The following is a 25,621-nucleotide window of genomic DNA, read 5'->3' as shown; positions in this document are numbered from 1 at the left end:
TTCCCGAACAAATTGCTGTCGAAGAGCTAAACGTATTCGTGAAGACCACAAAATATATTTTTTTCAGCGAAATTACAGGGGGTCGACGGACATGCACCGACGTTCTTCTCTGAAGACACCCAGCAAATACGTAGCCAAGCTGCTATGACAAGCTAGGTGACCACCAGCTCCGCAGTGACTGAGTCCCGCGCCACTAGCGCAAGCTGCCGATATATTTTTTCGCAAGTTTATCGTGCTGGTTTCAAAGTTTTACCAACGCTGACCCTTCGCGTGGCCGCACCCATGAAATACATGCGCCGGCGCGACAGCGCTCCCTCAAAATCTACTATATAAACACATGGCACGTAACGAAGCTACTGTGTCGAGAAAAAACGTTGGTTCATGCGTAAACGCATGCAGGCATTAGTGATCGGGACGTTATAAAGAAAGAGGTGTACTTACGATGAGCTCCACTTGGTAAGGAAGCTTGTTGACGCTTGTCTTGGCAAACACTTGGCGCGTATAGTGACATTGTCGTCCCACACAGCTGTTACATCGGACACATGTCCACTATTATAAAGCGCGGCTCCTTTGCGCACACTATCGTCGCAAAAGTAATTATCAGGGACGCGCACAAGCGGCAAATCGCACGCGCGCACTTCCGTCATGCTTGCAGTGAAAGGAGGCGTCCGCTACGCGACCCGCATGCGGTTCCAACGGCCGCCGCTACGCGGCTTTCAGTGGCGCCCCTATAGGCGCTACGCATCGCGGATACAGATTGCTATGATGGAGGGATCAATCATGTTTTTTTTTTTTATTTTGGGGAGAGCGCTAACTTTAGTTTCGTATTCTTCCAGTGACAGCAGTCTCGCTACGCCCTTTAGCTTTGTATGTTATTTGTGTAAAGAGTACGGACACTTTTTCATTATCAGCTGTAGACATGTTCTCGTCACACGCTCAGAAGCTCATTGCTACAATGACGCAGGCGAATCCGCTGGAAGCAGGCTATTGGCAAAGCATATCGCCACAGTCAACACGCGTACAATGAATAAAAATGCACCCAGATGGGCTTCCTTACCTTGTACTGCAGAACGTTCTCATCCGCTTGCTTATTTGCCCAAATTTCATGGGGTTTATAACTTAGGCATGCGCTTACTGGGCACGCCATAGGGCTTCGGCAGAGCTATGGTGAGGGCATGCAGTTCTGATTGGCGCTTTTATTAGTTTGTATGGGATCACTTGAGGTGGACTCAAGCAGGCTTCGAAGATTACACGAGCGTTCGTGTCTCGAACAGCTGGTTTAAAGTACGAAGTCTCAAGTATTTGTAAGATTCTGCGAGCTTTTTTTTTAACAGCGGAGTTTTCAATGCTCCGAGAATCCCCGTTAATCCCGAACAAAAACTGTTAACATCGTCAACAGCGCGCGATCCCTTCATCCTCTTCTTCGTGTTCTGCTTCGCTCCAAGAACACGCGCGCAGATTTTCCCGGCGTGGGACGCAATAACTCGGATGGGCGAGAGACCAAACATAGACATGGAAACTAGAGATAAAGATATGGGAGAAATACACAAAAAGATAGAGAGACCCAGAAATCAATACGGAGACAGCAAGCCAGAAAAAGAGATAATCAAACGAAAAGAGACAGACTCAAGTACAGATATAAAGAAAGGCTCATAGAAAAAGAGACGAGGAAAGCACACCATAGCCACAAATAGTAAAGCAAGGAGATGGGAAATGAAGTGAGCGTTAGGAGTAGATATAGGAGGATGGGAAAGGGTAAAGCATGGCATAGCCATGTGTATTATGTATATCATATTATATTATATATTATGTATATCATGTGTATTATGTATTATGCATAGGGTAATGCCAACAGCTCCGCTACTTCCTCACTCCTCCCACCACAAGGGCGTAGGTGCCCCAAGTTTTCTTACTCACCCGTTGGCTATTTATCTGCATCGGAAGGAAGGAAGGGAATACGAAAGGGAGAAGGCAGAGATAGAGGTTAATAATGGTAATGCATCCTCGTTCACCTTGCAGAGCAGTGTTTCTAGTTGCACAGCCGAATCTTTCCATCTGAATGTTGAGCCGGTATGCCGCGACCTACTTCCCTAATGCTTAAAAGGCAGAAAGCTTTGCTGGAACACGTATTCTTTGCAACAACGAAAAAGACCTAGAGATGGCATGGCAGAAAACGATATTTATTATTTCAGCATCAACAGGGAAGAATACAACTCTGGTGAGGCTACAGGGTGCTAGCAAAAAGCCTTTAACGGCTTGACAAAGGCCAACACCCTGTTTACAAAACTACAAGGCAAAACAGCAGCGGACAATCAATACGTGTATTAAGGAAAAGCCTATAAATATAGTGACGGCTGGTAGGTTCATTTGTCAGTTTACATTTAGATTTAGATGACGGGACTAAAAATGGTGCCGGCGGAAATTGCACTTATAGAATATACCTTCAGTAATTATGCTAGGCTACCTAACTGCTTAGTTTATCGTATTAACGGAGGAGTTAAGAGCCTGTGGCAGCAAGTGCATCAGCATTTGGCGGCCATAGTTTGAACGAGTGTAGGGAACGTTCCATGTGTGACTGCTTCGTGTGGCGTATGTCTTTGCATGTGGAGTTAAGGTGGCGAGTTTTTCTAGAAAAGAGTCGTTACTTCTGCAGTATTCATCATACCGTTTCAATAGAAGTGTGTTGAACAGGTCCGACAATGATGTTATTCAAAGATCTTCGAATATAGGCTTTGTATGGGCATCATATAGTTCATTGGAGATGATTCTGACGGCTTTTTTCTGCAGCCGATGGATTTTTGGACAAGTTTGTGTCAGTCGTTGTGCCCCATTCTAGATAGCCACATGTTGATGTAGATGAGAAAAGGGAATTGTATAAAAGCAATTTGGTGTGCTTTGGTAGGAAGTAACGAAAGCCTGTTAAAATACCCACTTTTCGCGAAAGCTTGGAGTAGACGAGATTAATATGTGCGTTCCACTGCATATTTTCTTCAAAAAGAACACCCAAGGTTTTTATTACCGGTACCAGTTCTATTACTGAAAGACCAAAGTGCAGGATAATATTTGAATTAATAGGCGATTAAATATCACAATCATGATATTAAACCAAGCACAATTTAACGTCCTCGCGAAAATCGTAAAAGTGCAACATCTTTAGTGATTAATATTCCGCGTGCGCGAAACGAAATGAAAATAATAAAAGTACTAATCTATGGACGCTAAGTTCGGCACAATGAATACTAAAGACATTGCAGGGTGCTCGGACTCGCGTTCTGGAGACCATCCTTATCACCTTTGCCCAATATTATCCCAAAGACTTTCGAATAGCACAATGGCTGCTTTTCAGTGGGGACCCAAACCTAAAAGCGCTCGTTCACTTAGATTTCGGTGCTGGTCAAAACTTCCCAGCAGGTCAATATTAATTTTGAGTCTTCCATTACGGCGCGCATCGTAATTGTATCATGGTTACGACACTTACAAACTCAAAATCGAGTTAATTTAAATTTAAAAACGGCAGTGAAATGAAACCGTGACAATGAAACCGTGACAAAGCCTTGCTTTGAATACACGAGAGAAGCCCAGTTGATTTTAAGAACGAAGGAAGGGGCATTGTTTGATGCGCTCGTCTTTTTTTGTTAGACGTAACCAAGGGGAACCACAGACAATAAACCAGGAGCAGGGGCCCTTGTGAAATAAAAAATAGCCGGCTGTTCAAGGACACAAAATGAACCACGCTCATTTTCAGGGGCACAAACAGCTTCGGTATCGTCCCGAAAATGGCGCTCACCGCCTGTGACCTGTCGGCGTCACCCATGACTTCGGTAACTTCTTCTTCTCTGCGGCTAGCACCGCAAGCATGTCACCATTTTGGTGTCAATGGCAGTGGGGATATTGAAGAAGTATTCCCCCAAGAATGGGCAGTTTTGTTTCATTTCCGATGCTAGGGGGAATTTGTGATGGTGTCATTACACCGCCAGGGCCGAAAGGGTTGTGGACGAAGGAACGCCCCCTCCGTCGGTGGGGCCCGATCCCGCAGCCTTCGAATTACGCGTCTGACGCTTTCACAATTGCGCTACGACGGAAGGCGTTACGTCGCCCACTTTGTTGGGCATATATATGCGCACAACCCTTAGGACTAAGAATTTCATAATAAGAACGGTGGAAAACCGGGCTATTTCCCTCGGTTGCATACTTTAGCGCTATTCATTAGGTCTTACATGATAACTTGATTTTGGCTGATTCTTAACCACGTTTCTCGTTGTCACAATTTATTTATTTATTTTTTATTATCGCCTCACAGGCTCTTACATTGGAGCATTGTGTGAAGAGGGCATTACATAAGTAGGCCAAAAATAACAGGAGCATGAGAACCTCGTTATACGAGTCTTATTGACTCTCAGTACGGAACAGTAAAACGAAAACAAAAACATCCTTATACAATAGTTAATAACACATTTGTAATTAGATAGGATGGCCGTTGCCTCGGCCCTAAAATTGCTTAAATTACCAATACTGACTAAGTTCTCCGGAAGACTATCCCATTCAATAATTGCCTACGGCAAAGCAAGATTGAGTGATCATTTGCTTATATAGGCGTTATTTAAATCACACATTTCCTGCAACTGGACGTGGTTAAACAGTCACGTAACATCTAAAGGAGAGCCAACCTTGGACCTGTGTGCAGTGATGTTCATTTTTGACAACAGTGGCGCTTTAGCTTAACGTAATCTCACGTTGTCCAATTACTAGAGGAAGTACTTGCACGCCTCTTCTCAACCACCGCATCAACGTGCCCTCAGAGCAATGTCTCCGAAAAGCTTCGTCCATGAATAGGGCCTCTGGTTCTCATTACGGAAGATCCAAGTCCTTCCACAAGTTCATGACGTCGCACCCCTTGGTCTTCTGCGCTATCCATGCTTTAGTCCTGGTAATGTGCTCTGCTGTGTAGTGGCTACGCCAGTCTCCGACGTCCCCCTTGCGCACGAAAGCTGCTCCTTCGTGCATCGCCTTCATATCTATGGTCATTCCCTTGAAGGATTCGAGAGATTTGAGAAATTTTGCCGGGGGAAGTTCTCCCAGTGCTTTTACGCGCTCAACAGGGGTGTAGTCAAAGACTTTCTTCATGTTTCCAAGACTTGAAGACTGCAACACCTTTTCGTAAAACTGCTTGTCCTCGCGTAAGGCCCTACCGTGTTCATCGCCGAGAAAATCGGCAATCTTGAGAACTACCTCACCCTTGTTCTTCTTCAGCTGCTCGTACGTGATAAAAAACACGTTAGGTTCACTTCTCATCTCGTACCAGGGAATAAGGTGGTCGAAGTAGTCGCCGCAGAGTGTCCTCCCGCAGTGGAAATGCTCCAGAAACGTGCCAAAGGATACGTCTTTTATGCGTCTTGATGTGAGGCCTTTGAAGAAATAATAGCACGAAACTGAACAGTCGTACGGGTTTCTCGCAACGTAAATGTACTTCGCTTGCTCGGAGAACACCATATTGCTGAGCGGCAGGTGCGTGATTAAGGGTCCTTTTCTTTCGGCTCTCACGGCACTCTCTGCCCCCAGCAGCTCCACCAGTGGAGAGCAGAGCATGTACTCAGCCGGTTTCTTGGGCGGTTCCGCTTTGGTCAAAATGTGAGCCACAATGTACTGAACCCACGTAGTGCCACATTTAGGGTAAGTTACGATAAGGACGTCGCTTGCGCTGGGTTCATACTGCATGGCCGAACGCACGTTGTCTTCGGGAAAGATGGTCAGCATAGGGACGTTGTCAATGTTGATGAAATCATCAGTGTCCATCGTGGTATACGTCCGCCTGCACGAGAAGAATCAGAATAGTGAGGGCAGAGCAGCTATGTAAATGCAAGAGAAATGTGAGTGAAATTCAAGATATCTCTGGCGTGTCCTGGAAAGAGAAGAAACGCAACTGTGGGGCGTGGTGACAGTGAAAATAGAAAGAGCGAAAATAATGGCAGGGAGGCCAACTGGGTCCAAGTAACCGGCATGCTATATGATAATGTTAAAAAAGAAAATATAGTATCATTTCGCTCTTGTAAATACCTCAGACGTGCCTCGAAAGTCGCACCTCGAAATTGATATTAAACAATGGTTTGAGAAAATATTGCTGAACCTTGCTACTAAAAATGACCCGTGTTTTGGCTACATAGGCGACGGGCTCGTTACTGTTCCGTTCGCAAGCATGGTGCCTAAATGCTTCTTCTATTTTTGAAAATATTCCGTATAAGTTCTTAAAAGGTCATATTTTGACAGCGACCATTAAACAATTGTAACAGCTTTGCTTTTTGCGCAAAGAAAATCCACTCTGACAGCTTTTTGTGGAAGGAAATAGGTGGCGACTGCCCCAAAAGAAATAAAAAGGTGCCCGCATTCGTTATGGCCTTTGTTGTCACTTGCAGCGCACCTCCGTAGTGGAATACTTTGGAGTTGTGCGTTTCGACCGCGATCGAACCCGCGTCTGTCGGGTCAACTGCTGACCGCCCTTACCCCTGTATCACCGTGGCAGAAATGTTGCACTTACACTTCCTTACCGTACATTAGCGAAATGATACTGTTTATCCAACCATAGTGAATATTAACCAGTGGTAGGGAGATCTTGTGATAGGCGTGCAATACGGCAGGCGATGGTGCCACCGCTCCCTATACACGTTTTGTTCGAGGTTAACGGTTTGCAAGAGCGATGGTATGCAATAAATACAACAGACGTGGCACTTTTTCGACTTTGGGTGTGCTTGCGCATACATTGCAACATTTCTGGATGGGAAAGGATTCAGGATTTAGTGATGCGGTTTTCATTAGGATATTTTGGCACGATTTTGCCGTCCATAAAAAAGAGATTCGCAGTCTGAATAGACACAAAGAAAGGACAAATACTTCTAAGTAAGTAATTAAGCAATCAACCAAAACGCACATGCCTAAGCACTGTGTGCATTTTGTGTATTTCCTGGCGTTTTAAGTGGTTAGCACTTTAGGGTCACGGCTTGTGAACCCTCCGTAGATTTTATGGGGCGTGATCAGCGCGCGATCGCTAATCCCACCGGCGCCTTCGTCGCTACATCTGACAGGGGCAATAACCTGATGAAACTCGCTGCAGACGACACGTATCTCAACTGTCGTAACAAGCAGCACAGCGACAAAGCGCAGCGAAAAGCAGCGCGCATGTCGCACACAGAGTTGCGAATCTGCCTTACAAGATGCTACTTGGGCCGGGGAAACCCTGCATGCTTACATAAAATATTGACGACATCGACTGTTTGGTAAGCGCATCAGGGGCAACTCTACGAATGGGAATCGCTGGGTGCCCGTGCTATGCACCTTCTAAGGTTTCGCAGGAGTGGAGCTGCATGTAGCGCAGGATTTAGAATTACACCAATCGCTACAGCATTTTTAGCACCGTTCCTTGAAGCACTTACAAGGAAGCGCAACTGTCCGCATGCGTTAGGAGTTTCTTGCTGCAGGTTTCAGTCTTGTATTGACATGAACTCTGCTTATCCGAATGTTTCGCAGGCTTTCTGCGTGCTTTGCAACTTTCGTTATTGTGTTTTTCAGTTGTTCTGGAAAAGTGAGACACACTCCTACACAATTGCGTGAACTGCCAGTGTTCGAGTCAGAGTAGCAATAGCAAGGTATTGTACATCGACTGAATAACGTTCAACCTGAGTCTTCTTTCTTGCGCACATGCTCCTTGTATACATGCATGCCGTACAACTGCGACGAAATATTACGGACGGTGTTACCGCACGCCATGCAACATACTGCAGTAGTCAAAACTGAAAAAAGAAAAAGTTATACTTTGGTTTATCTACGACATTATTCGGAGAACTGATTTAGACATTTTTACGAGTTTTGGTTTCACGGGTACCATAGTGCATCGCCATTCGGTTTCTCATGTGTGTGTGTGAACACTTTTATTTAAACAAATCTTGAGGTTCGACCCTTTCTGGCTGAAGTGGGCCGCGCCCACGATGACACCATCAGGCCTAGCCATTCAGCGACATCGTGGGCCCTCTGGGCTGGTCTTGAGACGATGACCTCCTTAACATTTTCTTCGAGTAAAGCCATTTTTCTTCGGGGTTGAGAGAGTCACAGGGCAACCCGCCAGCATGTGTCTCGTCCCAGTGAGGCCATTGCATGCATTACAGTCTTTCCTGACCTCCCTTTCTGGATGGATATTTTCAATGCGATTATATGATATACCATCTGGCCCCGGTGATGAAGAACGCCTGCATAGGGCTAGTGCCGCCTCAAGCTCCTCCATTGTAAATGGAAGGTTCATGCGGCCGTCACGGGAATGAGGGGCGTCACTTCCGGCCAGAGCACCTCGACGAACTACTTGGTCTGCTATCCTCGCGCAAAAGTCTTCTGCGACATCAATGTCTCGCCGCTTTTCGAAGAGCGCAAGCGCCTTGAACGGAAATCACTGTTCAGTAATGCAGCGCAGACCACGCACCGTTCTCCAGATGTGAGACAGGGGCTTGCGGGGGTCTAGTGTCAGACAAAACGTTCTCCAACGTTCGGAGGCTAACTTGTCCATACGACGCTGAATCTTCTTTTGAAATCTGGGTAAGACTGCGCGGGGAGAGCTGCTACGTCTGTACAACGCATCCTGGCAAGAGGGCAGTGTTCCTGACGAATGGAAAACAAGTCGTTTGGTAGCACTTCTGAAGCAAGGCAAGTCCCCACTTGAACTTGCCTCATACCGCCCTATCGCACTGGCCAGCTGCGTTGGAAAGATACTGGAATGGATGATCCTTAGCCGCCTCGAGTGGTATCTTGAACATTACAAGGTTTATTCGAACTCCATGGCTGGCTTTCGACGGGATCGCTCATCTATCGATAATGTCATTGACCTCATAACGTACGTCCAACAGCAGAAATCACGCAAACGTTTGTCTGCAGCCTTGTTCCTAGATGTAAAAGGCGCATACGATAACGTGCTACACGAGGCCATTCTCGACGCCCTTGAGATGGTTGGCCTGGGCGGTCGAGTTTTTCGATGGATTGCTAGCTACCTGACAGCAAGATCTTTCTTTGTGTCAACCGACGACGGCCCAACCACACGACCTGCAGGGGCGTTCCTCAGGGCGGAGTACTAAGTCCTACTCCGTTCAATCTCGCTCTCATTAATATTACCGGATCCCTGCATTGCACGATGGAGACATCTGTATACGCAGACGACATATGTATCTGGACATCAGCCGTCCCACGCCTCCAGATACGAGCGAGGCTTCAAAAAGCTGCAAGTTTGACAGCGAGCTATCTCGGGATGCAAGGCCTTAAAATATCCCCGGAAAATGTGGATTAGTGGCCTTCACACGTAAACCAATGACGCACTATGCCATTTCTATCGAAGGACGGACCATTGCTTATGCCCGAAACCACAGTTTTCTGGGTATAATCATAGACAGAGACCTGCGTTGGAGCCCGCATGTGTCTTACATGAAACAGCGCCTGACAGCAGTCTCCCAGCTGTTCAAGTTCCTGGGTGGAAAAACCTGGGGGATGTCGGTAGACGCAATGTTGGAACTGTACAGATCACTGTTTCTCGGTTTCTTGAGATATAGTCTGCCTGTACTGACCAATACATGCAAGACAAATATTCGCACTCTGCAGGCTGTACAAGCTCAGGCTCTCAGAGTTTGCCTTGGCTTGCCAAAATGCGCGTCGACTGAGGCGACTATTTCTATCGCACGGGACCAACCTATGCAAACGCACATTGCGGTGGAAGCCTTGAGAGCTCATATCAGGCATTTTTCCCGGGCCCATTGCCACCACCTAGCAACATTGCCTTCAGAAAGACCACGGGCATCGTATTGTGCAACGATTGCAAACCAATCAGCCCACCTTCCGTCAGGCTTCAGCCCCGCATCTAAGCCAGCAATACCTCCTTGATGCTTCATTGGACCTGAAGTGCACCTCAGCGTACCGGGAATCAGAAAAAATCAGCTCTCATCTCCAGTGCTGAAACAGCTATCTCTGATTCTTTTACACGAGAAGTACGCTGATCATGTGCATGTTTATACCGATGGGTCAACTACCCTCCAGTGTTCGTCCGGAGCAGTGGTCGTCCAGCGAAAGCTATCAGCGTCAGTTTCGAGACAGACCACCCAACGACATCGACAGCAGCAGAACTTGCCACTCTTCGCGCTGCACATTGTGTAGTCAACCGCGAACAGCCTCAACGATGGTCAATCTTCTGCTATTCGAAGGCAGCCCTGCAATCTTTGCTATCAGCCCCGGGACACGGACCATACGAGCAGTTGGTCTTCGAGGTTAGATATCTCCTCCATACATCGTTACAGAGGACACCACGTGACATTTCAGTGGCTACTAAGTCACTGCGGCCTGATAGGCAATGAACACGCCGACAATGCTGCTCGATGAGCTCTTCAAGGTGACCGGCTCGAGACAATACCCCTACCAAGGACCGATGCTGCTAGCCAACTTCGAGTGGCTGCACAAGAAATGGCTTCCTCCACTTGTAATACAGCAAGCAGACTGCACAACCACCACCGCCACTGCCCGACCACTTTGCGTCTTCAGACACCTACGGGACTACGCCGAAATGATACCACTCTGCTTTGCCGTTTATGGCTAAGGGTGGCTTTCACAAAGTCATTCTGCTTTCGAATCCAAATGGCTGACAACCCGTTTTGTCACAACTGTGGTAGCGAGGAGACACTACAGCACATCTTCTGCGACTGTCCTCGCTACAATGTGGAGAGAAAATCCCTCGCAGTCGCTCTTGCTCGCATAGATTCCAGACCGATGACGGAAAAAAACATTCTGGAATGTCGTCCTGAGAGGTCATCGCGGGTGAAGGCGACGAAGGCAGTGCTCAACTTCTTGAAGACATCCGACCTGCACCGGCGGATATAGACTAACGACGTTAGCATGACTGTGAGATGTGTGCGACCTTTTGTGCGTGCGTGTTCTCCTTCTCTCTCTCTCTCTCTATTTTTATATCTCCCCAATCCCTTCCCCCAGTGCAGGGTAGCAAATCGGTCCTTCTAGACTGGTGAACATCCCTGCCTTTCCTTTCTCTCTTTCTCCTCCTCCTCCCTCAATGTGATGAGGAGCGGAGTACGTTCCTTTTTGCAATTGGCGCAGTGAAACTGCGTGAACCCTGTTCAGACTTGAATGAACAGTTAAATATTCTTCAGAAGGCCGGCAAATGAGGGTGTGAGTTTACGCAAAATGTGCTTTAGGATTGTAAAAAATAACAACTCCAAACAATGGAGTGCGTAGTAGTCGTATAAAAAGGGGTCATGGTTGTTTGTTAGAAGCAAGAGGGTCGCTAGCGTGAAAGAGCTCAGTGCCATTTGCGGTTCAGAATATAAGCATGAAAGGCCGCAACACAGGACGTGCACCTTTTTTTCAGCACATTGTATGGTGTGCTGTTCTGGCTAGGACGGCATATGCGCAGAATACCAGCTGTAGGCAGCCGAAGGTGTTACTCGGGTATCACGGACGACTATGAGCCGTTTGTCTTGCGGAAAAATAGAAAGAGGACGACGCATTTTCCGGTTTGCCATTTTTGTTGTTTTGGGTCCAATTCGCTGCTTCAGTCTAAATATTATACATTGAGCTATTTTTTGACATTTCCACACAACAGTATTTAACCCTGCTAGAATTCGGGCTGCGCGATTCATTTTGTAGGACGGTTCGTATGTGGCCTTCTGGAGACGATATACAGCTGCTGGGAATATGCAGCACCGATCATCGCCAGCATTTCAGACAATCGCGGAAAACATGACGGTCAGTATAAGCAGGCACCTTCTCGCAATAATGCACTAATGTTGTTGTCACCACTACTATGACAGACCCGCATTCATTATGAGACTACGAGAACCTTCACAGCATTTCGCCTCGGTTAAAAGGAAACTACGGCGTCGCTAACTTTCAGATTTTGTAGCAACGACTGAGTGCAAACCTCTCACTTCGTGTAAATAGTCAGACGCTTCCTAATTGCCCCGTTATGTTGGGAAAACTCTGAAGTCGGTTGAGGTGATAAGGTTAAGGCCTTGCGATTTAGAAAGAAGCCTTTGCAAGCAGTTCAGTAATGCGGGCTACTTTAGGGGTCAGCGGTGACGTGGCAACAACGCTGACTGGGTTGCACTGCCTGTCAAACAGTTTAAGTGAAGCGCTAGTGCACGTGCAACAGAGGTGGGCGTGCATGAAAAAGAAAGAAATGTAAGCAGGTGAATTTCTCTACATCATACTGATGAAACTGTATGGCGCGCTTAAACGGCTGCACATGTGACGTAGCCAGAATCCAAAAAGTTCATTGTGTGCGGGGTCAGAATGATGTTTACTAAATGGCAGCTGGTACGGTTTGCCTACACTTCACCAGATTAAACAACAGGCTATGGGTTTGTGCTAGACTCCACACGATGCGTCAGCACAGCTTAGAGTGCACCTAATACGCTCCATTTTTTCGTTTACCGCCACTGGCTCTACATTAGCGCTCGTCGACAGTGCACCGCAAAATTGAAGCCCACGGTATTTATATATGTGGCACAAGCAGGCACTACGTCTTATTTTGAAATATAAAAAAATAACGGATGATAACGACTTAAATCACATCAATGTTTATCGATAAGCTATAGCGACATCGAGCCCTTTCGTGTTGCCCGTAATCTTTCTGAAAAAAAAGAACCGTTAATATTAAGCGCTCGTTTTTCCTTTGTTATACACAATATTAATGACGACTAACAGGCAATAATGCCAAGGAAAGTATAGGGGATGTTATTAGTAGTAAATATAAGGTAAATGTGAAGAAAGAAAAGTGGACGAAGAGGTAGCTTGCCGCGGGCAGGGACAGAACCTACGAACTTCGAATAACGCGTCCGATGGTCTACCAACTGAGCTACCGCGGCGGCCATCCCCCCATCCACTTTATAGGGTATATATGTACATTTAAACGTGGGAGCGTCAGTCAGCGCCGCCAGCAGCCACGACGGCGAGTGTGGAACACTCTTTTTCTGTCTGTTGGCGTCACGTAGCACGCGAACTTACAACGAGCTGGCAGCTGACCAATAATCGCTCGCATACTACCTGAAAGCATCAAGTCTGCCAGAACGAGACCCTCGCTATGAATGAAGGAAAGAAGTGTTAATATTAAGGGCTCGTTTTTCCTTTCTTATACACAATATTAATGAGGACTAACAGACAATAATGCCAAAGAAAGTATAGGGGATGGTATTAGTAGTTTTTTTTTTATTTCGAGAGTTTGCCCAACGGCATACATAGTTAAATATACAGGTAGAGGCCGGCTTCCGCAATATACATCAACAATGCTCTATGGTGGGGCCCATAGAGCGACAAATCATAATCCGGTGGTCTTGTCGGATGAAGGCCCACTGTTCTCAGGTAACGCCGCCGTATCTGATTAGGCCAGGGCATTTCCACAACAGGTGCTTCATTGTAACCACGGACGCTTCAGTGGTAAAGAATGGGCAAGTATCCCCAAATGGTCCATTCAGATGTTGTGGCTAAGCATATGTGACCGACGGAGTAAGTGCCGCCCCCACACAAAGTCTCCGCAACACCACCTCCTTCTGGTGGGTAAGCCCGCCTGGGAGGTTTGAACCACACGGTGGAATTAAATCTTGTGTGGTGCGGCGGAGAATCTCCTGGCGGTGGAGGAACTCAGCCCGGGGATGACTCGGGAAAGGCGCTTCTAGAGTACGTGGCAGCTCACTGTGGGTGGCGGTGTCAGCTTGTATGTGAGCAGAAATGGTGTCCCGTGGTACCCACTCTATCCTTACCTGGCCAGGCATCTGTGCACTTATACGCTGTATATCGCTTGCGAAAGTGTGCGCGTTATATACCTTGCGGAGCTCCTTTATCGCTGATGTAGAGTCGGTGCGTATTATAGTAAAGGATGAAGACGATGCGCAAGCCGCGCTCAAGAACTTTGTTGCGTATCGTATTGCCAGAAGTTCAGCACTGACCGATGGAACCGGAGCTCTGAGGAGGTACAATCGATTGACACACAGGTTTTGGTGCCCTGGCACCACGATTGACGTAACCACCTGCGTGTCCGTGCAGCTCGCATCAGTATAGGCTGCCAGTGATCCTGTCGTGAGTGCGGCATCTGCTTCTTCAATGAGGCGCCGGAAGGTAGTCGTTGGACGAGGGACTGGATTTCGGAGGCGGCCGATAGGTTTGTTATTCGTTATTTGCCGGTGATCCCACGGTGGAAGGCTTACTATTGAAGGTGGCGAGACAGACACTGGATTGCCCATATATGCCTCTAAGTCAGCAGCAGGTGGTAGAAATGACGGCTTGAGTTCCCTTGCTTGCCGGCGTTGATAAATCAATTCGTCGATGGTGTTTAGTTGCGCCTCTTCCTGAAGTGTCGGGATAGGTGTGCATCGTGGAAGCCCGGTAACGACGCGGATCGCTTCACTGTTGATGCATTCTAAACGGGCCCAATCTCTCACTGTATGGTGCTGAAATTGAGCCGAATATATAAGGCGAGGCTGCAGCACTGCTCGAACAAGTAAACGGGCAATCTTCGTGCGGGCACCTCCAGCCTTGGAGCTGATTCGTCGTATCAGATGGAGCACCTGGTGCGCTTGTTGCTTAATTTCGCGAATCCAAGCTTTTGAAGATCCATTTGCCGTAATGACAACGCCTAATATGCGTAGCTGGGGAGCTGGCGTAAGAGGACGTCCAGATAATATCAGCTGAATAGGCGTGTTTACAAGTCGTCGCCGGCCCCAGCTGTTGGCAACCGACATGTAGAGAGTTGTCTGTTGGGAGGGTCAATCCTTTGCATCTGCACCACTCGTCGGCTGTGTTAAGAGCTTCTTGTAAGGCCGATTCCTGTCGTTGAATGTCGTTGTGAACACTCCACACTGTAGTATCGTCGGCGTATATGATGTATTACACGTCCGAGATCGCTGCCAGAGCCCATCCGAGGGGTAGCATTGCCAGGTTAAAGAGCAATGGCGCAAGTGCTGATACCTGTGGCGCTCCCCGTTTTGAGTTAAAGGTGCCGGTTGCGTTTCCCGCCACACGAATAGCAAACGTTCGTTGAGTCAAGAATCTGTGTACGAAGGTGCACACGCGCTCGGGTAGTCCCACGCAACGCATAATGGCAAGTATGGCACTGTGGCTAACTTCATTATATGCCTTGTGCACATACATGGCTAGAATACCAGAGCTCAGCTAGTTGGTAAGTATTCATTCTAAAAAGACAGGGCGTGCAAACACGGACACAAGAAAGAAGTCAGGACACCACAAACGCCGACTAACAACTGAAGAGACGCACAACGGCTGAAAAGAAAGAAGGCACGAAAACTTATCTGCGCATGCCCATGCAACCGGCGAACCTACCAATCCGGTACGCGTGGCGGTCTACGTGGAAGATAACTGTTGAGGCATTTGATTTCATCTTTACGCAAGTTAATCGACGGTTGGCTCACGCATGCGCTACCACTATTCTCGACATGCCATGCTTCAATCATCAGGCGCGTTTCTTCATTTCTATGACGGTACAACACTGCGCATTCATCGAATTTTGGCATGCACTTACAATCTCGACAATGTAAAGATAGATCAGAAGGTGAGCCTCCCGTTAGCGATCTCATATGTTCCAACAATCTCTCGTTAATGAATCGGCCCGTTTGTCCTACGTAGAAGCGGCCGCAGCTGAAAGGGACCTTATACACCACACTCGTACGGCAATCAGTGAACTTGTTGGTGTGTTTTACGAAACAAATATCAGTCCGCTTCTTGTCTTTTACTCGCTCATTCTTCCTCTGCACAGCGGCCCAAATCTTACCTAGCTTATTGGCAGCCGTGAAAACAACATTAACGCCGTATCTACTTCCTACTTTCTTTAGCCTGTGAGATACGCAATGAATGTACGGTATACCTACGACACGTTTCTTCCTATCGCTTTCTGCAACCATGCTCGGACTTAACACAATAGACTTCTTTAAACGTTCAGCGACCGTGGCCACTGCATCACGATGATACCCTACATCTAAAAGACGCGTAACCTGTGCGTTAAAGCTATCACTCATTTTGTGCTCACACGACTTGCTGAGGGCTGATTTAAGGCCAGACATGGCGATGCCGTATTTTACAACCTTCGAGTGCTTCGACGAAAAATTTAATAGTGGTTTCGAAGATCTAGGAGAATACTACCAGCACACGTGGTTCTTCTGGAACGTTAACGAAATGTCTAGAAATTGTATTCCATTATTCTGACGTACCTCTTTAGTAAATCTCAGCCCACCTCCATTTAAGTCATATTTTTCGCTCACGGAAGTTACCACCTTTTCAAAGTCCTCACCACTACAAAAGATCAAGTAATCGTCCACACAACCAAAAACCCTAATAACCGAATTACCTAAGGCGCCTTCCAAAAGATTGTTAATCTTGCTAAGGTATAAATCACTAAGGACCGGAGCAACCTTAGAACCAATACATATCCCTGATTTCTGCACATAAACGCCTTCCTTCCAACCTACAAGCGTCGACTTTAAATACATGGAAAGGATTTCTAGAAATGCCCCGGTAGAAGCACCACATTTATCGGTGAAAACCGTCTTGTGCGCTTGTTCGTTAATACATTCAATAACACAATTTAACAAGTCCTCATGCGGCAAAGAATAATACAGGCCTTCAATATCCATACTAAAAGCTTTACAACAGCCGGAGTTCTCCTCTGAGAGGAACAGAACTAGCGCCTGAGAATTACGCATACGAAAAGAGTCTGAAAAACTCAAAGAGGTTAAGCAGTTCTGCAAATAACTAGATACAGCGACTTGCCAGGTGCCTTGCTCTGCAACGACTGCTCGAAATGGGATCTCGTTCTTATGTGTTTTGGCTGAAAAAAACAATTCTAAAGTAAGTGATTTAGCCTTCTTGACATTACAAGCTATTCTCTCAAGATTATGTCTTAACAAAAGGTCGACAGCATGTTGCCTAACTACCGATGGCTTAAGTTTTACCGTCCTAAAATTATTTTCTATGGCTGTTAATGCTTCTTCTGAGAACAAACTGTCCGGCATAATTACAAAATACCCTTCCTTATCTGAAATTACTGGCCTGAGTTTCTTCTCGACACAGTAATTAACTAAAGGCCGGATAGGATCAGAACACTTAAGATGCATATTAGAACCCTTGATGCTAGCAACGCAGTCTGAAATGCAGTGGGAACGCTCTTCTTCAGAAACAAGTCTAGTGATTGTACGCGGCAAACTTAAAACGTCTATTGGTGTCAGGTTCGGCTTAAAACAGTATTTGGGACCTAAGGCTAGGGTTTTGCAGTGACTATCATCTAAGGCAGCTCCTCCAGGGACTAGCAAGTTATTTTGCGGTGAAACAGTAGAAATAATCTTCCTCTTACATGGTTGAAGTTCTCGAAGTTTTACCCTCCATATGAATTCCGCATGCTGGTTAGCTACCCTCATCCAGTCGGCGTATATCTGCTTCTGGCGGCGGTCGTCACGTGAAGTCGAGCAACGGACCTTGAGGCGTTCCTGGTAAAGTCTCACTTGACGCCATGATTCCGCGGTCAATATGGCACATATCCTCCTGGCGTGTCCGGTAGATGTTGCAGAAAGCCGCACAAGAGTTGAACTTCAACTGGGCAAACTCTATTGTTAGAAAACCATGAAAAAGTTCTAGCACGGACCAAGCAAATAGCAAATAAAGAAGCCAAAGAGGCAGTATTGTTCACATAAGTAGGAGAACACGGAAAACGGCTCACAGTACCATGGGCTCAGAGTACCTCCATGGCTAATATTGTTCGCACCCGGCGTGTCCTATAGCCTGCCAATACCATGCCAGTAAGTGCTCCAAGTCCATCTTCCAAGTCGCCACCGACTAATATAGGACACCCTGAGTCCCGAGTTCGAAGGAAGTGAATCCATTCCTATCTTAATCGGGTAGATGAGCCAGCGTGCGGCTTGGCATAAAACGATACCAGAATTACGTTGGTTTCCTGAAGGCGGACTTTTTAACCGCGACGACTTCCTGCGATTGTAGTAAATGTAAGGTAAATGTGAAGAAAGAAAAGTGGACGAAAAGATAGCTTGCCGCGGGCAGGGACCGAACCTGCGACCTTCGAATAACGCGTCCGATGCTCTATCAACTGAGCTACCGCGGCGGCCATCCCCCGTCCACTTTATAGGGTATATATGTACATTTAAACGTGGGATCATCAGTCAGCGCCGCCAGTAGCCATGACGGCGAGTGTGGAACACTCTTTTTCTGTCTGTTGGCGTCACGTAGCACGTGAACTTATTACGAGCTAGCAGCCGACCAATAATCCCTCGCATACTACCTGAAAGCAACAAGTCTGCCAGAGTCTGCCAGAGTCTGCTATGAATGAAGGAAAGAAGTGTTAATATTAAGGGCTCGTTTTTCCTTTGTTATACGCAATATTAATGAGGACTAACAGACAATAATGCCAAGGAAAGTATAGGGGATGTACTGTAGCCACACTCGCCGCCATGGCTACTGGCGGCGCTGACTGACGCTCCCACGTTTAAATGCACATATATACCCTATAAAGCGGACGGGGGGATGGCCGCCGCGGTAGCTCAGTTGGTAGAGCATCGGACGCGTTATTCGAAGGTCGCAGGTTCGGTTCCTGCCCGCGGCAAGCTATCTTTTCGTCCACTTTTCTTTCTTCACATTTACCTTACATTTACTACTAATAACATCCCCTATACTTTCCTTGGCATTATTGTCTGTTAGTCCTCATTAATATTCCGTAATCGTTCTAGAATACTGAGGTTCGGAGAAAGCGTACATTTCTCAATGTATGTTTCAAACTCGGCATTGACCTCTCGAAATTACTTATCATACTGACAATACCACTCATTGATCCGCCTGACAAAATTATTCCTCTAGATTCACACCTATTTTTTGTTATATAAAAAAGAAGGTCACATGAGCACATTAAACCCCGCAAAGGCGCTTTTGTTCAGAGAGTGCCTTTTCAACATTTTGATGTAAGGAGGGCGTCGTTAGACGGCTAGTGCACGTAGGATATACTAGTGGGTCTCTTTAGGAGTATTGATATTCCATGAAGGAAAAACTTCGAAGATGTTTAAGCGTCGCGCTTCAGAAAGCAACGCGATAGACCTATTGGGCCCAGTTCGCAGCGCCTTCTCGTTCGTATGCCATGCTTCGCTCCACCGTCCCGCGAGTGGAGGATCATCTGTGCGAGTGAGAGCGGTAGCTGTAAGCACCCTTGGGTCTTCTACTGCAAACACAGTTAGAAATCTGTAGTAGGAAGAGCAGCGCTAACGAATACGTAGCACAAGTTAACGAACACAAAGGATGAGCATTAACTAACTATTGAAGGTTTTATTGCTTTAAGACAATATAAAGGGTGCTGCGTCTCATTTTACGCTGTGTTTCCCATTCACAAATGCGTGACCAACTAGCCCAACGAGCAGGAGTGACAAAGTGTCCACTATGCGTTTCCAAGGTAATACCAGCGTGGCTGAACCCTTTGTTGATGTTGTGGCTGCTGCTGATGATGATCAGTGATGGCTGAGCACTTTGTATTAGATGGGCATCTTTAAACTGCTAACACGTGGCGCAATTCACACGTGACACTCACACGCGTGCCATTGTGCGCTTACGCAGTTCACGCACTGACCACTTTAAGAAAAATGTTATTTCGTGGTGGATGATTAGGATGGTTCAAGAAACTGTTGGCACAATTGCACCAAGGAAATGAAAGAGTGTGTTAACAAGACAACAGCCAGGAAAACCATATATCAACACAATTTATTGAGTAGAAAGTCAATATCTTCTATTGCACTATATATTGAAGGTGTGACAGTGTGAAGCGGATATTTCTTTGCGATTGTGACGCGAACGTGTCACCTTCGTTTAATGCACGCGGTACAATATATGTGTAAATTTTAAAGAGATTTCGCGCCGAACAATACTTCTTCAAATTAAGCGCACGAAAAGCTTTCGTACTTTTTGAAGTGATGTAAAGCCTGAAACATGCATAACAACTGTATTCATTGGGCATTCAAATTGACGTCATTAGTCTGGTCAATAGCGTCGTCGTGAATAGCTCATTTTGAATTGCTCATTCAAGCTCAAAAAAATATTATCAACTGTAGGTGGCACAGTTTGTTAGCTCTTTCTGTTATTTGTGATCTGTATTTGCTGCTGCCGAGATGTATTACCTATCGGGTGGCGTGCTTCTGAAAGTGCACTGGTGTAGACTTTACTTGCTTTGCTACCTTATCTCATGTATGCTGTGGCAAAATATTACACATCAAGCTGAAGAGCCACTGCGGTTCAACATTACAAAATTTGCTCTTTTCAGTTTCAGTTGATAAGTCCTACTCTGACGTGATGGCATTGTTACAGGTAACGGAAGAAAGTGAATTTAGAAAGCGAAGAGAAAGACACGCAGCTGTGTATCGCCAGGTCGACGGTTATGTCGTCAGCACCGCATTCGTCGACGAATTCGTCCGTGAGGCTCTCAGATATAAGCCACATCCGGACGACATCTTCATTGTAAGCTACCCAAAGTGCGGAACAACATGGATACAGCACATAGTGTACAACATCCTCAACAGCCGGCCGCCACCGAGAGGCCTGCTCGAGCAGAGTAACGCCATGCCATTCCTGGAGTTGCAGGGTGCTGAGTCAGCGAGAGTCATGCCTAGACCGGGAGCCATTAAAACTCACATGCCGTTTCACTTGCACCCTTATTCCAAAGAGGCTAAGTATGATCGCACTTGATCCCCTTTTATATTATATCGGGATGGCATTTGCACGCGCGTGAAATGCCCCCCCCCCCCCACCCGTGCACAGAGCAAAACACCAGGGTATAGAGCATCAGTTTTTATAATGGAAAGCTTTAAAGATAAGCCACCTCAAACCACCCTCCAATTATGTCCACTTGATTATTTTGTCGAAACGTTCATTTTCATTCAACAATAGAACGCTCGGGAACGACGAACAATGAACAAGTTCACTAGAGGCAAATCACTTCGTCTTCGTTTTCGGGTGTTCTGGTGTTCGAAAATCAACCAATACCATCTTGCGCAGCCTTCTATCCTGTGAAGATATCAAATGCGCCTGCAAAGTCCGTGATAGTAGTGCATCATAGAAAGCGTGCATAAAAATTTGGTCTATGTCAAGCGTGCAAGTTAAAACTCCTTATGTAAAAACTGTTATCTCTAGCTCGCGAGGTTTTCATGAAATAAAAAATGACTGGAACTATCCCTGAAAGAGGACAGGAACGGTACTAATTCATACGCAGCCGGACAAGAGTAGCTAAATGTCACTTGCTATTTCCCTGCCAACATAATTAGCAAAAGCTCACGAAACAACACTGCAGCGATATCCTTTTTTGTGGATTTCAAATTAAAGGAGAGAGTTGTTACCGCTTACTGATGACGACTACGCCTTTTAAAGTGATTATTAAGAATGATTCAAAAATAAATTGTAGTAAGTCTTGCAATATGGAAGACCAATGGAACATATACATGGCGTAACCTCATTAGGAATTACACAACTTCATAGAATGAGAAGTGTTTGTACTATTTCATGCAGTGAATATTCGTTGGAAATGGAAGCATAAAGAGTCAGAATAAAAGGTCTCTTCAGCCACGTTTTATCTTTAGCTTTTTTTCATTTTGAAAAACTGAGCCTACGTTTCGAAAACCATTCGGTCTCTTGTTCATGGGGTGACTGCTTGGCCGAGCCGGCTCCGAGGCTAGCGCTTTTTGATGTCTTCCCCTCCACCGTCGTTTTCCCCGCCGCTCTTGTTAGTTGGTTGTCTTCTCCATTGGTGGCGGAGAACGTGTATATACACGCTCGGCAGTGTCCCTGTTGACCGGTTAATGTTTTCAGATGTCGTTTGAATATGCCAATATTGTAATAATTGTCTTTTGGTGCGGCAACCTTCCGTTTCGATGACCCGGGCGGCATCGAAGTTGGCGCGATGGTCCAGCTTCTCGCTGTGTTCTTCGAGAGCGTTTCGTGCTGCATTGAAGCTACGTACGTCGTTTTGGTGTTGCCGTATCCTTTCCGGTAAGTATTTTGTCTCGCCGATGGGAGTGTCACGGCATCAGCGCAGGTAATTTTGTAGGCTAGCACAGGGGATCTTTGTTTTGGCCGCCGGTCTCTTGTCCTAGGAAAGAGTCGCCCATGTATTGACGCGGGTTTTTGCACAACTCGGATACGCTCCTTTCCCAACACCCTCGCCAGTTGCTTGCTGATTCCCTGTAGGCATCGGGCCGCGATGATGTAGTGTTGTTTGGGGGAGGCCTCATTGTTGGCCCGACTCTGCAGAAATGGGCACGAGGGGAGAATTCCTCTGGTCGTCACGTCGTTGGCCTACTCGGAGGCTGAAGCTTCTCGTGTACCAATTGTACAAAACATCGGTTGTCGCGACGCCCTTGACCCGCACAAGACCATCTGCAGCTCCAAAGAAAAGCGAACAAAGGAAGAAGAAGCGGTCACTAAAGACCTCTTGAACAATTTGCACGTGAGCAACTTCATCCGCCGAATATGCCGACGACGTGACGAAATTCCCCCCTCGTGCCTGTTTCTGCAAAGAGTGGCGACAAGAATGAAGCCTGCCCCAATTAGCCTTGGCACATTCCGGTCTCATCGCTGGGACCTCAGCTCTGGAGCCTGCTAAAGCGCTCCAGCGTTGTAGCAGGCTCTATAGTAGCCACCATGGACGTGACGCCGCTCACGTTTTGCTGTATTACAGCAAAAGCGGCGTGCTTATGTGAGCCTGAGCCGCTTGGATTCGATGCGCAACTTTGCCGGATGCAATAGCGCTCCGATGAGCGCGGCCACAAATCTTCATATTAAGGGGGTATGGTAGGGTAAACATGTTGTCCTGGTTTCCGCTTTATATCTCAGGAACTGTGCCATGTCTTGTTCTGAAATTTTGCGTGCTCAATAAGAGGGTTTGTGGTCTTCAGTCTGTGCAATTTTGACTTTCTAGCTTTTCTCACTTACTTCTGGTTGAGTACCGAAGTTCAGACTGCTGCACAAAATAAACGTGCCTTTCCTAAAAAACCAAGACAATATGACCGTGAAATTTGACACGCTTATTCAACATATTATTAGCATAAAGCATAACGTATCAAAAACGGGCCCCTGCATTTATGTCACAAGAACACAAAATATTGTCCTTGCTTGTCACGTGCCGTGAGGGAAACACTCGAATTTATCTTTTTTTCTTAATCATAACTTAAAAGATTTTAAAACTCTTACGTTCAGACTATTTGGTAGAAATTTAAACGTAATCTCGGGAAGTGTTAGCGCGAACATTTGTATAGTTGTTCAGAAAAGGTACATCAAGTTCGGAAAATTTCAGAAAAGTGATCACAAGAAAATGACGATTTAATGTTCAAAAACACGCACAAAACGCGTTCACAACGTATATCAACATTTACGCCAGAAGAGCATTTTGGTGGGAAAATTTGCGATCAGAAATTAGGAAAATGGCAGGAAGTGAATATATTCCACCGATCTATCCATTGTTATTATATATAAAATGCATACACGCAGAAACAGTGCTGGAAAGTTTAGAATAACAGAGAGCTGAGCTAGTTGGTAAGTATTCATTCTGACTTCTTTCTTGTGTCCGTGTTTGCACGCCCTGTCTTTTTAGAATGAGTGCTGGAAAAGAGCCCAGATATCCGTTAGGAGGTGCGGCCGTTGGCGTTATTTTTAAAGGGCTAGGAGCACTCCTAAGCGTTAGCTAATGCACGGTTTTGCTCCTCAGAGTGTGTGTTACTGTTTAGTTATGAAATAAAGAAAATCACTTTTTTTGTTCGATCAACCCTACCATACCCCTTAGGAATGGACGACACTGTACGTACAGAGACCGGCTAATTATCGCTGCAAGTGCTGGGGCTGGGATGCATGTCGTTAATACAAAATCGGAGTGGAGAAAACCCAAAGTCTCATGGTGTGCAAACCTAAAGGTTCATGATACTGAAGCAATTAGCAGAATGGCAATTGGATGTAGCGCGTTTGTCAGGTATTCTCAGATCATGAATGGTAGTTGACCAGTACAGCTCAAGAGAAAGGCATATTACAGCTACATCTTATTGGCACTTGGATTCGGCCTTGAGGTTTACAAAAGCCTTGAGGTTTACGAAAACTGACCGCTTGTCATTGAGAGCGACAATGGGGATTCCAAGTTAAGGCAAGCAATCCAGCGGGACGGATAAAGTCAGGTGGGTAGATGAGAATAAGAAGTTTGAGGAAACACGTAGCCGCAGCAAGCACAGGTCCGGATTATTTGGAGTAACGTGGCGGAGGCTTTTGCCTGCAGTGGCATGGTAGGTCTGAGGATGCTCATGAAACTTAGTCTTGCCTGCTTGGCAGTCGTCCAACGGCTAAGTAGCGGACCAATTTTTTTTTCTTTTGTGTACAAGCTTACGTGAATATATTTGCACTTTTTGGCCTTTTCACGTGAAGGTACATCTATGTAACCAGAAATCCTTACGACTGTTGCGTCTCCTACTACTACCACACCAAGGGCCTGCCAGAGTATCGCTTTGAAGACGGCACTTTCGACGAATTCTTCGACATGTTCCTCGAAGGTCATGTGGACTTTGGGGACTACTTCGAGCACGTTCTGTCCTGGTACGAGCGGAGGTTCGACCACAACGTCCTGTTTGTGACCTACGAGGATCTAAAGAAGGACACTGCCGGATGGATCATGAGGATTGCGGACTTTATCGGTGAAGCGTATAGTTGTGAGCTAAGGCATAATAAGTGCGCGCTTTCGCATCTCGCAAACAACACAAGTTTGAAAGCTATGCAGCAAAGTGTGAACGAAGATATCCGGAAACTGCAAAAACGCATGAAGTCCATCTCTGAGGATAAGAAGCCGCGCTAGATAAAGGTGATTGAAGCGGCAGTCGGGGAAGAAATTATGAACAAACCCATAACCGTAGATTTTGTACGGAAGGGAGTAGTGGGTGACTGGCGGAATCATTTCACGCCTGACCAGGTGACTCGCATGAAAAGTACCATTGCTGCTAAAACTGCTGGAAGCGATGTTATGAATTTGTGGAACGGCATCGGACTGCCTTGACACTCTGATACGGAATAAAGGTTTCTTTGCAGTACGCAAGACATCAACAGTGAATATAATAAACATGACAATTCAACGACGGTTCGTAATAAAGAGGAAATAAAAGGTTCCAATTAAACATAAAAGTGGCCCGTTTAATAGGGCGGAGTGAAGGGTGTCGTTAAAGTAGAAACATGCAATTCTTGTTATATAGTTATCAGTACCATTTGACCTGGTCATGTGCTGCAACTGGGGCGGGTCTTTCGGTTCGCACTATTAACACAATTACCTCAACAGAACGCGAAAAATGGCGCACTAAAGTAAAGATATGCTAACCTCTTCAACTCACTCAACAACTGAACAACGGTCATGTATACAATTTACCTTGCAAAAGAATCTGACTAAGCTTGTAACCGAACCAATCAACGTTTAACACATCAATCACAAAGCTATTATCGCTACCATTGCCGAAAGACAAAAAATAAGTACATCTGCTCATGTGGAACACCGTGTTATGTATTAAATCTTCGTGGGCGATAGAACGTCGCACCG

General features: G+C 46.2%; 2 protein-coding genes and 1 non-coding gene across 3 annotated transcripts; 2 read left to right on the top strand and 1 right to left on the bottom strand.

The window, feature by feature from the left end:
* Nucleotides 1-4,848: 4,848 nt before the first annotated feature.
* LOC119375250 (sulfotransferase ssu-1) lies at nt 4,849-5,793 on the bottom strand. Its single transcript, XM_037645433.1, has one exon. The coding sequence runs from the start codon at nt 5,791-5,793 to the stop codon at nt 4,849-4,851; it is 945 nt and encodes a 314-aa protein (XP_037501361.1).
* A 12,132-nt stretch (nt 5,794-17,925) lies between these two features.
* On the top strand, nt 17,926-25,090 carry LOC119374155 (sulfotransferase ssu-1-like). Its single transcript, XM_037644221.1, is given in 3 exon segments — nt 17,926-17,935; nt 20,426-20,741; nt 24,469-25,090. Coding segments are annotated over 3 exon segments (948 nt in total).
* Trnat-cgu (transfer RNA threonine (anticodon CGU)) lies at nt 18,568-18,640 on the top strand. Its single transcript has one exon. It is a non-coding gene; the product is annotated as a tRNA-Thr (tRNA).
* Nucleotides 25,091-25,621: the final 531 nt, after the last annotated feature.

This window comes from Rhipicephalus sanguineus, chromosome 11 (assembly GCF_013339695.2).
Source record: "Rhipicephalus sanguineus isolate Rsan-2018 chromosome 11, BIME_Rsan_1.4, whole genome shotgun sequence".
Lineage (NCBI taxonomy): Eukaryota > Metazoa > Arthropoda > Arachnida > Ixodida > Ixodidae > Rhipicephalus > Rhipicephalus sanguineus.
Note: the sequence above shows the minus strand (reverse complement) of the source record. Positions and strands in the feature narration are given on the sequence as shown.